Source organism: Cavia porcellus, unplaced genomic scaffold (assembly GCF_034190915.1).
Source record: "Cavia porcellus strain 051 isolate PalLab524CR breed Dunkin Hartley unplaced genomic scaffold, mCavPor4.1 scaffold_14, whole genome shotgun sequence".
NCBI classification, from domain to species: Eukaryota; Metazoa; Chordata; class Mammalia; order Rodentia; family Caviidae; genus Cavia; species Cavia porcellus.
In genome coordinates this window covers 37334859-37352838 of record NW_026947497.1, presented here as the reverse complement: position 1 = coordinate 37352838, position 17980 = coordinate 37334859, and the positions used below count along the sequence as shown (strand labels likewise).

General features: G+C 39.5%; 1 protein-coding gene and 1 long non-coding RNA gene across 4 annotated transcripts in view; one reads left to right on the top strand and one right to left on the bottom strand.

Annotated features, from left to right (window-relative positions):
* Positions 1-580: 580 nt before the first annotated feature.
* Positions 581-5497, bottom strand: LOC106029229 (uncharacterized). Its single transcript, XR_001202943.3, has 2 exons — positions 5379-5497; positions 581-5274 (listed from the first exon to the last, which is right to left on the bottom strand). It is a non-coding gene; the product is annotated as an uncharacterized LOC106029229 (long non-coding RNA).
* Positions 5461-17980, top strand: part of Mmaa (metabolism of cobalamin associated A) — a 25277-nt gene continuing 12757 nt past the window's right edge. For 2 of the 3 annotated variants that reach the window (XM_013160357.2, XM_003476793.4), the window contains exons 1-2: positions 5513-5579; positions 15824-16321. In XM_013160357.2, coding sequence (XP_013015811.1) covers positions 15877-16321 — 445 coding nt within the window. In that variant the 5' untranslated portion in view covers positions 5513-5579; positions 15824-15876. Of the gene's footprint in view, positions 5580-15823; positions 16322-17980 lie in introns of all 3 variants that reach the window. The other variant, XM_063260816.1, reaches the window with a different exon arrangement.

Below are 17980 nucleotides of genomic sequence, written 5' to 3'. Positions count from 1 at the left end.
TACCCTGGTTATTTTCAGTTTCTTCATACGTAAAATGGGACTCCAGCATTGTACTTCACAGGTAGGCTGAGGGGTACAATTACTAGCACATGGCCATCAGTTTACTCTCAGCCCTGATACACTGGTAAAACCACGCTTGGTTTTTCTTTACAGAAACCCAGAAGTTTCAGAAAAGGTATCCTCTCAGGTTATACTAAAATTATGTAATTATTTTCAGAAGGATCAGAGATAATATAAAGTTTAAAAATTGCAAAACAGAGATTGGGACCACAATTTCATAAAAATACTTAGAAAAAAGAAAAGAAACCTCTAGCAGGAAAGGTTTTTTTTGAATTCCACTTACAAAGCGGAATTTGTGTGAAATTAAGCCCTGACAGTTAAAGTGACATGGAAGAATAACTTAAAATCTTAAGGGTCAAAAAATACTTTTAATATTAAAAATGATTTGTAAATCCCAAATTCTGTCAAAGATCTATTAAAGAGAAGCTTATACTTTTATAAATCCTTAGAAGAGACACATTTAGGATAAACCTAGATGTTGAAAAATTAAAACTGAGTTTTAATTATTAGAATATAAGGATGAAAGGTATTATGTTGGTGTTTATTAGAGAAACAAATACAATACAAGATATACAAGTATGTACGAATTTACATGATTGGCTCACAATGGTCACCCAGAGTCCGACATGAAAGAGTGCAGAGCGTGTCTGCACTCTGGGAACCAAGGAATACAGTTAAGAGTGTCTGGAGCTCACTGCAGTGTTCTGTGCCACATATCAGGAGGCCGACGAGTCTGCCATGGAAGGCTGATGAGTCTACCCAGAAGGCTGAAGGATCTGTGCTGGAAGCCAGGTGACGACATCCATGGCAATGGCAAAGACTGGGTTCCTCCAAAGAAGCTCCATCCTTCTCCATTTCCCCTTCACACCATCCAGGTGGCAACCTGGCGAGGGTGTATCTTCCATACCCTAGGGTGTGGAACTGCTGAGCCAATTTAGTTAAGCTTCTCTTACTCAAGCTGACACAACCAATCAACCATCACAGACACCGCGACTCAGTTATAGAGGAAAACATAGGAGGTTGTTCCTTCTCCTCTATAAAACTACTCATCATTAAATAGTCATCTTGCCAGAATCGGAATCCTGATTTAGTTTCCAAATGGGTTTCCCTATAGTTTACATTGTCCAATACATTTCTGTTATGCCATTATGCAAATGTAATCTGTGTTCATTATCTTCGTACTTATTAAACTTATGAAAAACTGTCCAGGAACAGATTTTGTTTTGTCAACTCTATCCACTGTTTTGTTCCCAGATTTTCAATCAGTATTTTCAGTCTGTGAGGAAAGGAAAGCGAGAAATGGGAACAATTTCATGAATTTTAAATATGCTATAACTGTTTCAGTGAAATACTCAACAGCCATCCGCAGTGGCTTCCAGCATACTCCAATCTTAGGGCAGTGCCAGGTTAATGCAATTGGTTCGAATGTGACACTAATTATTTCTTTATTTCCTATGTCAACCAGTTGGCTTAAAAGAGGACAAAAAATGTCTTCACTGTCAATTTGAACTTCTAAGACCAGAAATCTGGAAATTCTATGCTTTTAATTATTGAGATTTAGGGTTTTTCCAAAGTGCTCTCAATTACTGACCTCTACCTTTATTGACACTAGTATTCTTTTTGCTTTTCTTGCTAAGCCAGTCTGCAACATCCAAACACTTATCAAGATTAGAAAACTGTAATTTTACAGTACCTTACAGAGTATTGATTTGCTGCCACCTGCTGGGAGGCAGAAATGGGTTTTAATGTCCTTAAAAAGTAAAGAAATGATGACATTAGCAGCTGTAAAACTTTCCCTATCCCATAAAATTAAACATACTGCAGGTACTCTGGGTCGGGGAAAAAAATCAGTAACGTTAGAATAAATAAAGTGCCTATAAGAAAATCTGATCTGTAAGACTACATTCTTTCCAGCTAATAGAAATTAGATTGCAAACTTGAATTTCCTATTTAGTGATTCATAATAAAGTTCCTTGAAATGGTGAGCTCCACAAGTACTGATCAAGGATTTGTTTAAAGGTCAGAAGTAATGAACCACTTAACTGAGACGAATGCATCAGCTTAAGTGCTGAAAAACTACTATGTGAATACTTGAAGTATTATTAAATGATTACTAATGCAGTAATACTAAATCTAATAAATATAATGACTATGGCAGGCAAAATAATGGCCTCTCAAAGACCTCCATGCTCATTCTTACTGAACAGAGGGTGGGGCTATGAGCCCACAGTAAAGCCAAGAACCACCTAGCATTACGCCTCAGCCTTGACATTTAATGGAGACTCCAGGTTGGATTTGGAAACTGGGACCCATAACTTTTTTTCCACTTTCTCCCTTTTTGCCCAAAAATGGCTGTAACTGCCATTCTCTGCCTGTTCTACCACTTTATTGTAGAAGCAGAGAACTCATTTTTCACTTTCACAGGTCCAGATGGAAAGTGACACAGTCCTGGATGGATTGCTCTCAGAGACTTCCCATCCTAATTTAAGATCTGGATGTAATCCACAGTCTAATTCTTGGCTACATCACTACCCTCATCTCCTACTGCACACTCGCTCCTGCCTGTGACACTCTCTGGTCTCAGCTGGGAACCTGGGCACTTGCGGCCCCACTTTTTAGTGTGCGCTTTCCTGGACAGTCCCAACTCCCTCCCTCCCTTCTTCAGGGGTTTGCTCCTTCTCCAGGCCTTCTTAATTCACCGTATAGAACAGCATATGTCCACTCTTTACTGAAACTCTCTACCCTTGACGTTTGGCTTATTATTCCACATAGCACAACTACTATTTGAGATATATATATGCTTATTTACTTCTAACAAATGTATATCTGTACTGCTATAACGTATTTCTAGAATCTAGTACTGCAGGCCTATATCCCAAAATTGTATCTGTCTACTGGACATGTATGCATTTTTGGTCACAATTCCCTAAATATAGTGTTTACACAGCATTTACATTGTATTCCGGATGACATGAAGCATACAGGAACATACATGCAAGTACATGCAAATATCATGCCATCTTATATAAGTGACTTGTGTGCTCTCAGACTTTGGTATCCTCTGGAGATCCTGGAACCTGTGTAGGGTCAGTCACATAACAGGTATTCCATAAATAATTGCTAAAATGAATAAACATTAAAAATCTGCGAGACATTGACAGATTATAATTCATTACTATTAAACTTCTACTGCAACATCCACCGTGCTGAGAAGTGATCATTAAAGAATACACAGGATTTCTTCGGCTAATTAATAGGTGTTAGTGTGCAGACTAGTAGTTTTTCAGCACGTAAGTGTAAAAAAAACATATAAATGTATCTTGGATTTTCTTAGAAGCATGGTATTTTAAAAAAATAATTGCCAGATACAATTTGTTTCCAATTTATTTGGAAAGACTCCAGATTTACAGAAGAGTTAAAAATTCTCATTTGGTAGTCATCTGAACTACAATTGTTAAAATAGTGCCCTATTTTCTCTCTCTTCACACCCTTTTTTGGGGAGGAGGGTCTGGATATTTGCAGACATCATGACCTCACTTCTAAATACTTAAATATACATCCTCAAAGAACAAAAGGAACATTCTACCATCAGTATCATTCTTGAGAAATTTAAGTCAATAATGTTATGTTCCCCTGTTCAAATTTTAAAAATCCTAAGTCCTAACCAGAATAGTCATAGCTACTTTAAACACCTATCAGTTCTCTGTTGTTGTTGTTTGTATTTCACGATATTGAGGTTACTGAGAAGTTAAATAAATCACCTTGCGAATTTGTCTCAATGCCTCCTCATGATGATATTCAGACTAAACATTTGGAACAAATGCTACTAAGCATATTTCTCCTAGCCTCTCAGAGACAGGCTCATATCAACCCCTGTACTGATAATTCTAGCAATTTTCTTCATGAGGGACCTTTTTGCAAAGAAATACTGCATGTTCCATGAAACACATTTTAGTGAACACCTGAATAATTTAAAAAGACGACATGCACTCAGGGTCTTAAGAGTTTGTAGTAAAACTGGCTCTAGTGGAGAGCCAACGTATTCCTCTAAACCCTAAACTTTGGAGGATAAGGTGGGGAGATAGTAAGTTCAAAGTTAACCTGGATTAGATCTTATCTCAAAAAACAGTAAAAGCAGTTAAAGATTAAAGAATCATTTGGTAAGGTAATGAAAACTGACCTTTCAAAAATTTTAGCCTTTAGCAAAACAAAATAACAAAAGAAAAGCCAGCATCATATAGATAAGCAAATCCAAACTTAAAGATATGGAACTGACTCAAGTTTTTCTAAGTTTGTGTTTAGCAGTGGAGATTTAAAATGAGGTCCGACAGCTTCTATTATTTCCATTAGATATTCTACTTCATTAAGTCTTGTATTTAATTTTGACTATTCTTTGGTCGATAATTACTCTTTTGGGTAAAAGTAGCAGTCTTTCAGTTCAAATAATGATGATGATGATGAAGATGCTAGACGGCTAGTAATTAATTTTAAATTGTTCTGTATTCAGTAAGAATCAACTTAGTATTTAAGACCTAAACTCTCCTAAATTCATTTAATCGTGAGGACTCAGGTCTGGGTTTCAGACACCAATTTCAACCCTCATTTATGACCATTTCTACTTGTTATAATTTGGCTACTGTTTCCGGATGCTATCTTTACCACAATATAGCAAACACGTGAGATACGAATATATTTTCTCTACAAATTCTAGACTAGTATGCAACGGGTTAAATACCTATTACACCATCTAACAGATTTAACAACTCAATTAACATGCATGTTCATTTTTCATCTCCACTTCATTCAAGAGCCTTTCCCCCCTCGGGTGCCTTTCCGAGGGCATCCCTAGGGAAGCGTAGGTCCTGGCGTCTGGTGCGTGTTAAGAAATATTAACGTGAAAGGGTGAATTTCAAAAGAAAAAAACGGTCTCTAGATCATTCAAAGCCACGCTATGTTTTCAAAACTTAAAACCGTAATGCAGCTGGAAGTTGAGCATTTATTCGAACAGGTTGCACACTATAGAATGGGCGGCTGTTCCCACCAGTTGGTCAAATGTCACGGGCTCTATCTCTACCCCGTACTTTAAGCTCCCCAGAAGGAGAGGAGTTCGGGGTGACTGGGCCGCCCAGGCCGCTGGGGGCGGTGCGCGCGAAGGGCCAGGCCGGAGGGGACGCGCGTCATCGCTGCAGAGCCCAGGCGAGGGCTCCCTTTGCACTGCCAGACAAGCAAAAGCTACCTAAGTGCGCACACGCGCCCCCTACCTTCCCCTGCTCCGCTCCCCAGAGCCCCGCCGCCGCCCGGGAGTCCCTAGCGCTCACGCAGCCGCCGCCGCACGCCGGAACTCTGCCTCCACGTCGCCACCACCTCGGCCCCGCCCCGCGCCGCCATCGGTCCTGAACCGCTACTCAGGGCTCCTCCTTTAGCCGGCCCTCTCAAGGCGCCTGCGCGCCAGTTCTCACCGGAAGGGGCGGAGCGGAAGGGGCGGAAGGGGCGGGCGGCACTTCCGTGGACCCGGAAGGGTGAGTATGGGGTGGGGGTGCGCGCTGTGTCCTGAGTCGAGGCTCGAGCTATGGTGGTTTGCGCGCCTGGGGTCAGCGCGGGCGCCGGAGGCGCCCCCTGGAGGCTTAGGGGAGGGCAAGCAAACGAGAATATTAGCGAATCGAGGGTGATGTTTCCTGGGTCGTAATGTATGTGGGCAGGCGTACGCAGATAGATTCAAAAGGAAAGTTCATTTTTTTCTTATGAAAGAAAGGTCTTGTAAACATTTTTAAATTCTCTTCGTCCTGGGCAGGTCTGTGACCTTGCCTTCCTGCCACAAGGAAGAGAGTTTTGGCAAGGCACATCCATTGCCACGGTCAGATTTTCAAAGGTTGACCCACGGCTAGGTGGAAGCAAGGTACAGGAGTTTGCCAAAGTGCAAGTACCTCCCTGCGGTGGGATGAGATCCAGGACGTGAAGGTGGAGTCGCGCTAAGACAGCTGCAGTGTCTAGGTCCTGGCCAGTAGTGTGTCCGAGCAGGGGCTGGATCTCTTCTAGCGGAAAACGCACTCTCTGCAAATACTTCTCATTGACAAGACGATCTAAGCCAAAATAATAGGATAAATTTTCTTTTACTTAAGAGTTGTATTCCATGTATTTTTGGGAAAACAGAACTAACATACTAATAAAACTTCCAAGTTTGTAGAAAACCAAAAATTTCTAGAACTGAAACATTTTGGAGTCATCTACAATGTCCAGAGGGAGGAAATTTTTTTTTTTTTTTCAGTAGTGGAGATTGCACTGCAAAGGCCTTGGAACTGAACTACATCCCTACCTTTTCTTTTCTTTTCTTTTCTTCCTTTCTTAAATTTTGAGAGAGGGTCTCTCTAAATTGCCCGCCCTGAGCTGAATTTGTAATCCTCCTGCCTTCCCCTACCAGAGTGTGGTGATTCCAGGCATGTGCCACCTTGCCAGGGTGTCCTGATTATTCTTTTATATATTAAACGCTGCTGTTTTGCATTTAGGGAAATAGAGTGTTTTGTTTGTTTGTTTTTGTTTTATTAAAGATAGCCCTTGTGAAGGTTACAGTCTGTAAGGAGAGACCCAAAAAAAAAAAAAAAAAAAAAAAAAACCAACCCATGAAAAGATACATAACCATTAAAATATCAATGACAGAATTTTGAGGCTGTCAAAAGAGAACCTATGTATTTGGGATGGAAAGAGTTGATGAGTGCTTGAAACTTGGTGTTTTTTGCCTTGTGGGAATTTAAGATCTGGTTTTCTGCAACATATGCCAAAAAACTGTTTTTTGTGATTTTAATTTATTTTGGGAATGTAATTGACAAGCGTTTGATTTAACATCCTCCATGAACAGGTATATCTTTTTGTGGTCTGTACGGATTATCACATAAATCAATATTAGGAAATAATTGGACTAGGATCCTTAAGAAAGACTTTCACAAAACAATGGCGTTTAGGTAGTGTAGGGAGCTTGTCATGGGGGAGAGAGATGCAAGAGATGAGTAATATCTATTGGAATTGAGTAGGTAAGCCCCAGATTTGGAAGATAAGTAAACCTCTCTAGAAGAAAATTGGAAAAGTGAGTGCAAGAAAATTGTTTTGGAGAAACTAAATTTTCCGATAAAGAAAGAAGTCTAGACTTTGTTCATAGGACAGAGGTTCTGGTCTGTAGGTCAGAAGGCTTGCAAAAGTGTTATTGGGCCACAGTTATTTCCACAGTTTCTCATTGAAAAGGTCTGGGGTGGGGCCTGAGAATTTACCATTCTTATCAGTTCTCAGGGGCTGCTGGTCTGGAGATGACACTGAAAACTGTCCTAGGGTAAGGGCAATTATGAAGGAATTTGAGGAGAGTAAAGAGACCACATTCATATTTCAAAATGAGTCCTACTGTGAAGTCCAAGAGGAGAACTGGGGTAGAACAAGACAAGAGGAATGGTCCTTCAAGTTAATTAGCACCTGCTTGATGCCAGGACTTGTTCCAGGCATACTCAGAGGGCACACACTCATTCATACTCACTATAAGTGTTCTGTAGGTCTGAATATTTTCATTTTACACTTGAAATTATGGGAATATGAGAGAGCATCCACAACCATAGCTGGTCTCATAGTCCCTTAATGCTGTGCGTATTTGAACTAGGGTGGTAGCAGTAAAAATGAATCAGGATATTTAATGGTGATAGAATGTAGGAAAGTAGAAGACTTCCCTTGCAAATTGAAACCTAAAAATAGAAATGGGAACTCTGAGTCTCATTGGAAATGTGAGGAAAGGTAGAGTGCACAGAGAACTTTAGAGAATCCCTGCATGAATTGAGTTACAGTTCTGTGTTACTTTTATGTAATGAAGACTATTTAAAAATCACTTATTTAAAAAATTATCCTTTTCTACAAAAACTTCCTGAAAGTGTTTGGAAAGGAGACAATAAAGCCTTTTGTAGGGGTGGTGGGAGAGGGGATGACAAACAGATTCACGGCATCTGACAGCTTATCTTCAAATCAAAAGTGATTAGCATTCAGAAATGGAAACACATGCAATAGCACTGAATTGCCTGTATGAATTGTGCTGCACTGCAGACACTGACCTAATGTATTGATTTTGGAAATCCTGCATGCTTTTTCTTGCCAGAGTGGTTATTGAAATTGAGAATATTCATTGGATCAATTTCAAAACAAATCTCCCAAGTCAGACTGGCTGCTGCTGAGCAAATTTTTAATGAAGAAAAACATCTATATATTGAAATTAGGCTTCAAAAAGAAAGTTCCTAAATATGCATTTACTGTAACATTTAGAAAAATGCATGTTTTCCAAAATTGAAGAAATCAGTGTAAAGGCATTGCAGACTCATTTGAAATTATAGCAGATGTTCGTTCCTTCTCTGAGCAATAAAATGTTCTATGGATAACAAAAATAAGTCTTAGTTTGGGGAAGACTGCCATCTTCTACAATGACCACAGTGTAGTGTGTTGAGCAGAGTAAAAGAAGAATGTGGTTAGTATGTGATGGCAAGAGATGGGAGAGAGCTGAAGGGGTGAGAAAGGAGGCCAGGGGAGCTGTGTCAAGGAGACATTTGAGTTGGCTCTTGAAGGCTGAGAAGGAATTTGTGAGGTGATTAAGGGAGAGAAGGGCATTCCAGTTACAAGGACATGGGTGTCAGCTATGCTGTGTAAGAATGTAGCTAGCACAGTGCCTTGCATATTGTGAGTCCTCCATGTATAGTTCCAGAATGAATGAATGGCTGAATCACAGAAGTATATTTTTTCCTTTTCATATAAGATAGAGGGAACCTTTTACATCTTTTAAGCAAAGAGTAATATGATCATGAGGATAAGTGGTATATAGAAAATGAAGTAACAGTGATCAGAGAGGTAGCTATAATAAATTGGAATTTTTTCAGGTTTATGATTGTACCCGTTGGTAAGTTGGAATCATTTAAAAAATACAAAAAATACACTATATGACATGTAATAGAATAAAGTGTTGTTTGGTGAAACGTCACTTAATGTGTGTGTTCGTTGATATGAACATATTTTTTGCTATAGAATGCTTAAAACTCTTTATAGTAGGAGAAATGTGGGCATGTGAGTGAAGAGGAAGGAATGGATACAAAGGATATTGTTGAGAAAGACAAATGTGAATCTTAAATTACTGTCCATGTAATGAACACTTACAGTAAAATGCTATTGTCCATGTGAACCTTTTTGGAGAAGAAGATGTGTTAGTCAGCTTTCTGTGACTGTAACAAAATACCTCAGATGACAGCATAAAAAGGTTTAGTTTGGCTCATAGTTTTGGGGCTTCAGTCCATGACTGATTGGCCTTGTTGCTTTGGGTTTGTGTTGTCAGAGTATATCGTAGCAGGAAAGCTACCCACTTCATAATGACCAGGAATGAAAAAAGAATTATGGGTGGGAGTCCCTGTCACCCCTTCAGGGCACACCCCCCAGTAATCTAACTTCTTCCCACTGGGCCCCACTTCTTAAAGGTTATATCACTTCCCGTGTAACAACATGGGCTGAGGACTAAACCTTTGACACTCCTCTCTGTTTTTTGAGACAGGATCTCACTCTGTGGTTCAGGCTGGCCGGGGCTCACTTTGTGTCCCAGGCTGGTCTAGAACTTACAATGATCCTCCTGTGTCAGCCTCCTAAGTGCTGGGATTACAGGTGTACACCCCCCACCTGGCTCAGCACATGCCCTCTTGATGAATTTTAAGATCTTTGGGAGACATTTAAGGAGAAGATGCACTTACCAGCCCCTGTCAGTGTTTTTGCCAACTTCATGGTTTTCATTTTACATTAATAAACTGACATTCTGGTTTATTAGACATGGCAGTACTTTGAAGTATCTTACTGAGTATTCTAAACGCTGCACAATCTCTCATGTATCTTCATAGTGCTTATTAAGTGTAGGATGAAACCATACTCTGAGGAATCACGAAAGTGAATTGAAAGTTTGATTTGATTATTGGCTAAGTTTTTTATTTCTTTCTGTCAAAAAGCAGGAAAAGATGCTTAACTACATGAGCATGTGCCTGTCCACATAGTTTTTTAAGTAAATTTTGTAAATATTTTTCTCTTTTGCCTATGACATGTACATAAGGGTAGACTGTTCATCTTAAGTCTGAGTTGGGCCATTTAAAAATTTATGGGCACCTTTAAAGTAAGTTCAGTTGGATATGTTAGTGCAGTTGAGTATGTTACAAATTTAGTTATCAGGTGTGAATTTTCTGTGGAGTGAAAAGCATTTTAAAATGTTTAAAAGTTGGTCTGTTCTGTCACTTAACACATTGTTAGTATTTTTAATCATATGAGTAAGCAATACACTATTGATATACACAAGAAATAGAAATTGGTTTTTTATTTTGGCCAAAGCAAAATAATTAATTCAAATGAATAGCCATAATTGTATCAGGTTCAAATGTAAAGGATTATTGTATTTTCTCTAGAGTTAATACCATGTAGGTCTGGATTTACAAAGTCTGGTTTTTCTCAGGTTATTCCTGCGGTTGCAAGGCCTTGCTCAGCCAGCCTAGCATTGGTGAGGCCCCTGTCTGTAAAATAGCAGCTCCTTCCCTGTGCGCCCTGAGCAAGTGTATGGATTGGCTGAGGCAATGCATGTGTGACATCTCATACCTAATAAAAAGCAAAAGACGGCAGCTACTATTTACAGTTCTCATGCATTAAGAAAATCAGGAGAGTTTTGATTTTGAAGGTGTCAAAATGTAGAATTTCATACTTCTGGATAACTTTTTTAGTCTTGACCAAAAAAAAAAAAAAGAGAGAGAGAAAGAAAAAAAGGTGGGGTGTATGGAGGTACCATCCTCTTTCTTGTTCTTCATTTTGTTTTCACTTGAAGGCCTTTTTAAGATTTGCTGTGACATCAAAAGGCAGAGAACTTTACCTTCAGAATAAACATTGGGATTGACAGGTATTCAGTATGGATTTTCTAAGAGTGATATAATTAAATTGTTGTAAGAGACCATTACTTTATGTTAGATTAATCTATAATTTCATTAGGCAATTTTTACTCATCTCATTTCGGAAGCATTAATTTGCTTGCATTATTATACATAGATCTCTCTCCCTCTCTCTCCTTCCCTCCCCTCCCCTCTCCTTTCCCCTTCCCTCTCTTTTCCCCTCCCTTCCTCTTCCCTCTTCTGGAGATAGAACCCAGGGCTTTGACCATGCCAAGCACTCTGCTACTGAGTTACACCCCCAGCACTTAAGTGGACATAGTTTCATCAAATAATATTTTTGCTGATGGGTTTTGATTACTTACAAATTTATCTTTCTGGTTTTATATAAGATGTTAAAAGTGCCTTGATTCAAAAAAAAAGGAACTCAGACCAGAAGATGTTTTTAATGAAGGACTTCAGATAATACAGATTAGTATTGTTATTTAACTCTTCTCTGCAGTGTATTGGGTCAGTGTGGGGTAGCTAGAACATTTACTCATGAAAGAAAAGTTATTAAAAGTGTACCTTGTAATAAGTACTGTATAAGATTCTGAGGAAATAAAGAATAGAATATTGTCCTTTTTCTGGAAGGATCACAGGGAAGGGGAAGGGTGAGAATTGGTGGGATGACATCTGTATATAAATTTGAAAGCAAGAAGATAAATTCTGTACTCCTGAGGTGAACTGAAGGCTCTGGAATGCTGACCGCCTGGAAAAGTCTGGAGAGGGGATCACCTCAGAAGAGGTGTTAACTGATAAGTGTGTCAGGCAAGAAGAGTAGATGATATCCATTCCAGACTTTTAACTTTTATGCAGATAGCTTTTTAAAAACCTAGCATACTGAAAATTGCTTATCAGCTCATGTACATCTGTTATTTCAGAGAACCGTTTACTTCAGATCTTCAGTGTGATTCTGATAAAGTCTCTGTGCACAGAAACATAGCTAAACTTGATTGCCACTTACCTTGGTGTAATTCTTTTTACTAGGTGTTTATGAATATATTCTAATTTTACCTTTACTTTAAAAATTGACATATTTTGATAATTATTGTTAGCCAGTGCTGGGCTACGACGTGGCACCTGGTAAATGCTCAAGTATTTGCTGAGCGAATGCTTTGTAATCTCTTTGTTTATGAAACTTACCCCCCCCCATATATTACTTTGGGCTTGTTTGGTAATACGAGGTAGTCATCATAAGACTTGTTAATTAAAGGACACATTTTAAATAGTTTTAATTTGTTCTTAGATCATATATGACAACATCTCCTCATAGGACAATAGGACTAGATTTGGTAATAAGAATATGCCCTGACTGTATCTCTTCATTGTGTGTTCGTGGTCTCCTCACACCAACTGAAAATGCTTCTTGTTCACTTTAAAAGGTGCACAGTTACTGATATTATTTCCCCTTAGCAAAGGATGTCCATCTCCCTCTCTCTTCCCCCCAAATAATCTTTCTTTCTTTCTTTCTTTGAACTGGGGATGGAACTCACAATCTCCCATCTCCCACTTGCCAGGCAGGTGCTTATGCCGCTGAGCTGAAGTCCCAGCCCCAAAAAACAGTTTCTTAAGAAGAAATGCCATACAGAGTCAGAAGGCCTGGATTTGAGCCTGGTTTTACCATTGCTTATAGCTGTACTCGATTTTTTTGGTTTTCATTCTGTTAATTGAGACTACCAGCAATCATATTGCGTACGTGGAACTAGAGAATAAGGCAAAATATGGTATTTAAAAGTGATTAATAAACTCTATGAAGTGCCAGGAAAATAGGGAATGAAATAATTTCAGATCAGTGAGTATTTTTTTTTTTTAAGGCAGTTTACCAGGCTCCATGTAAAGTCTGGAAGATTCTGTCAGGGCGAGGTCTTGAATCTGCCTTCTTTCCGATCCTTTGTGCCTTGCCTAAGTCCAGGTCTTCCTCAGCACCTTTGCTTCCTTGCTAGGTAGAGGTCCTTGCTAGGATTTCCTAAACTGGGTTCTCTCATCACTGAGAATTCTCACCACTACTCTTAGACTATCTCTTAAACAAAGTTGATTGTTTTTTGTGTCACCTCCACAAAGATATGTTGTTTGTCCTGCAGACAGAAGCTGGATTCTCACCTCACTTACATTCTGGGCTAGCCTCATCCCCTGTCACCATTTCCATATACCTGTGTCATTCCTACTGTGATTTTGCACATTAAGATCTTTAGCCTGGAAAGCCTGTTGTATCTTTCTTCAAGTTGGATTCTTTCAGACTCAGCCCTGACACTGATTGCTCTGTGATTTGAACACCCCCAGGAGTGTAAGCTTCTATTTCTGTTCCCGCAGAGATATGGTTCTTTCTTTAGACCTGGTGTATTTTATTCTGTGAGCTCTTGAAGTACAAGTACTAGGATTATGTTATCTGAGATAAGATAACGGATCATCCTACATAAGATGTTTTGAGTTCAGTGGTGGACTCCAAAACAACATGTCCATGTCTAATTCCTAGAACAGTAAATGCGACCCTATTTGAAAGGAGTCTTTTTGATGGAATTCAGTGGCTAATTCCATCAAGATAATTCTGGTAATTTGTTACAGCACACCTATAGGGACATGTTCACAAGGTACAATGGCTGGAGCATCAAACATGGTTGTAATCACCGTCATTACCATCATTTTTATCCCAAGGCCTGGTAATTGGTGTGTTTTCAGAAATAGTAGTTGAATAAAGACACAGGTTTTGCCTATGTACTTCTAGTCTTAATAGTGGTAGTGATATTGATGAGAATTGTGTTTAAAGGTGGTATTGAAAGAGACCTTCAAAGATCTCCCAAGTTTTTTGTTTTAAGTGTCTTTTTTGTGTTTGTTTGAGAGTACTAGTGGATATTTTAAATTATTATGAAAAAATATTTACATATTTTAAATAAATTATCTTTTTAAAGTAAGACTAATTTTGTACAAATGGAAATTATAATGACTCCTTCAAAATACAAAAAAAAGTCTTTGGAAAATTGAGCAGTTATAGCTGTACCAATTAAAATAAATTGTATCTTTTTTATCTCTAATAGAATGCTTATTAGCCAAGATGAATTTTATGCGTTGTCTTGAAGTACCATTTAGAGAAGTACCTTGAAACAATAAAGTAATTTATTTCAGTGTGCCACAGGGTACAGGGAAAGCAAAATTTACAAATAATCATAAACCCAAAAGGGATAGATAGGTTCTATGTCTCTGAGTAGAAATCTTAGGTTGCCACTGGAAGTTAAGTCTGTGACCTAATTATTACTAGTGCTGTAGAAATTGATAAAATAACAATAAAAACTAATAATTGAGCTGTTACTCTGGACTTGGCCTTGCTCCAGGTTTTTGCATAAATTACTTCGTTTTCAGTCACCCTGTTCTCCTAACCTATTCTCTTTGCTAAGGGAAGGCTGAAGCACAGAGTGGTTGAGTAGCTCTCCCAAGGCCATGACAGTGTGAGGAGCAGAGACTGAGCAGCAGGGTTCATAACCTCTGCCCTCTCCTGACTCTGTCTACCAAGCCAGCTTATCATCTGACACAATTTGGAGTCACTCTGTTACAGGCAGCTGAACTAGTTAGAAATACTTTGGCAGTCTGACAGAGCCGGGCCCTCAAAGGAGCCAGAGCAGAAGTTGAGATACCTACACCTCCTGCTGTGGGCCAGATCTCAAGACAAAAGGCAAAGCAAACACACCCAAAAGAATTGCTAGTTTAAATAGTCTCTATCACCCTGGGGAAGCCAGGAGTCAGCATCGCAACTCCCTAGCGGAAGAGTCTGCTGTTAAGCATGCCTGCTTAATATGTGACCGGTTCCCCCATTTGCTCCTAACTTAATCAATTTTACCTGAGCAGTTAATCTTATTGTTTGACCACAGTTCCCTCCCGCCTTATGCCCACCTTTGCAAATTCCCATTTTCCCCATCTTTGACCCTTTTGAACCTCAGGATTTTACCCTATAAAAGTCCCTAGAAAAGACAGTCCCTGACAACCGGCTTGGGACCTCTTTTGTCTCTCTCAAGCAGAAGCTTTCTGTCAATAAATATATTCTGCTCTTAACCTCCGTTGTTCCTAAAATTCATTCTTCGATTTTAGAGAACACGAACTCATACCGGACATAGTAGGTTGGGAGTTTCATTTCCCTATTTCAACACTGATCAAAGGGTTCAGACTTCAGAGTGCTTCCCTACAGATCCTGGATGGTGGGGCTGGGAACGTGCATTCTTCATGGCTCTTGCTGATTCTGGCCGTTCTCTGAGATAACACTGATCCGGTTACTGCACAACCCACTCAGCAGTTCACTTCGCATCAAGGCTTATTGTTGTTGATTGTGTGCTTAGACCAGATTATTCAGGGTGAGTCTATTAAGGATATACATGTATCTAAACCTGTGCCTCCTTCCCCACACTACCAATCACATTTCTTTTGTAGTGAATGAATGAAAGGCCAGCCTCAGAGGGTTCTTTTCAAGAACCTTTTCAGAGTTGGGTATGTTGACCTGAGGAAATTGTTAAGATGAAAGTAAGAAAAAGCACAACAGAAAATATGTACCCTAATGAGGTTTTGTATATTTGGTTTCTGTTCTCAAGAACATTTTAATGTGAATTCCACTTCACAATGGAAATAATAGTTTTGTGATTTGGGTTACCGGGTTACTGTGAATATTGACTGTGGCCAAGGAGATAATCTTCTCTTTTAAATTTAGTAAGAAAACCCCTCCATTTGTAGTGAGGAACTCTATGTGTCCTTTAGAATATAAGGAAAACACTATGCTTTCAATTTCACTGCCTCACTGTCTTATGTGACAGAAATGTTCCTCTTTCTTCTAGGGAGGTCACACTGAGTGGAAAGGCACCCAGGGTTTTCTTCAGTTACAAACAAAATGAATATTCCAAAGCTGCTGCCGCACCCTCACCAGCGTTTCCTAAAAGGCCTTTTCAGAGCGCCTGGCCACCATTCCCACTTCACAATTCACACGAGTCCTCCTCTCGGATCAGGAATCCTTTGTGCTCAGCCATTGACGCCTCCTGGACTCCACTGTGCAAAGTGGATGCTGCTGTCAAACGGTTTAAGGAGAAAATTATGTGTACAAGCAACCTTAAAGGCCCGCACAGAAGGACTTTCTGATAAAGAACAAAGACTTGTGGATAAACTTTACACTGGTTTAATCCAAGGGCACAGGGCCTGCTTAGCAGAGGCCATCACTCTGGTAGAATCAACTCACAACAGGAAAAAGGAATTAGCCCAGGTGCTGCTTCAGAAAGTATTAGCCCACCACCGAGAACAAGAACAACTAAATAAAGGAAAGCCGCTAGCATTCCGAGTGGGTCAGTCTTTTTTTTTCTTTAAATTCCGTAAATATTTTTCTAAATTCTCTCTGCTTTTAGAATAAGCCTAAATAGTTTGCAATCTAAAGGGTTTTTTTTTTCCTAGAGAGGATGGGTTTGCATGTCATTGGTTTTGTAAATGTTAATCTTAAGACACTGAAAAAATTGCTATACCTATTTGAATCAAGAATAGAAATATGCACAGAAAGAACTGTTAGTCAGTTTGCGCCTTTTTTCAATAGACCTTCTGATACAGGGGAACACAACTTCCAGCCTGATATATGTCCATACGAGTTTGTGTTCTCAAACCGAAGAATAAATTTTAGGAACAGAGGAATGTATTTATACTTATTGAGAGAATATATTTATGGAGCAGAATATATTTTTTGAGAGAAAGAAAGCTTCTGTCTAGGAGAGAGACAGAAGGGGTCCTGAGTGGGTTGCCAAAGTACCTGTCTTTTACAGAACAAAACCATGAAGTGAGGGCAGTCCAAGATGGGCACTTGCAAGGTGGGCATAAGGTGGGATAGAACTATGATCAATCAATGAGATTAATGCTCAGGTAAAATTGATTAAATCAGGACCAAATGGGAAAGCAAGTCACATAGCAATGGGGCATGCTTAAAGAGCAGTGACTCTTCCTGTAGGGGGTTGGGTTGGTGACTCCTGGCTTCCCCAAGGTGATAGAGACCTAGTTAGAAAATCAGTTCCTGATGCTTATCCTTAGGAAGTCTGTGGGTGCATTTGATTCATCTTTTGTCTGGAGGCCTGGCCCATTGGGTGGTGTCTGTCTCCCCACAGTTACAAGGTAACTGGCCTTCTGCACTGGCTCTTTCAAGGGCCCAGCCCTGCCTAACTGCATATAATATTTCTCACTTCGTTGCCTGTAACACTTCTATTGAGCAGACAAAACGAATTCCTGCTTTTATAGTATATCAAAACTGTTATTATCCTCATCACATTTCAACTCCGAATTTCTTTGTTATTTCCTTAGTCTTTTTACAGGTGAGTAATTTGAATACGTTTGACTGGCAGGAATTAACCAGGGCAGTTTTGCTTGGAGAGAGAGCATCCCCTGATGGTGAGCTAGGTGATCTGAACCAATCCTTGTGCTAAAAACAACTTGAGATGTGGTTGGAGAACAGAAATTTAATGGGGAATGAGTCAATAGTTGCAAACATGGATATTGTCATTTTTTATTTCATAGCTTATTGCCAGTATAGGGACTCAAACCTCCTGTTTTTTAGAGTAATGAATGTAAGTGTTTTAAAGATAACTTAAAAAGTAGCTCATCAAGCATTATTTGTATCAGTCGGCATTTATCACCCTTCTTATTCTCCCACCCTCACTAAGTACTGCGCTGGGTGTCAGTAATCTAATGTGCTGTACAGAGAAAAGGACAGACTTCCAAAGAGAAACCCTGGTTGTGATGAAGATGAAGCTTTCAGTGAATCCTTGAGGGGAAAAACGTCCACAAAATGTCAAGTTACCTTAGCAATTCACACGGAACTGTGCAGTGCTATCCTGGTTCTTCCAACCTGCTCTTACGAGGCCAGACAAACCTATGTCTTTATTGTAGTCATTTAATCACCATTATGAATAGAAGCAAATAAATGTTTCTTTCACACCTAGAAAGGTGTTTAAGACAGTAGCCTGCCC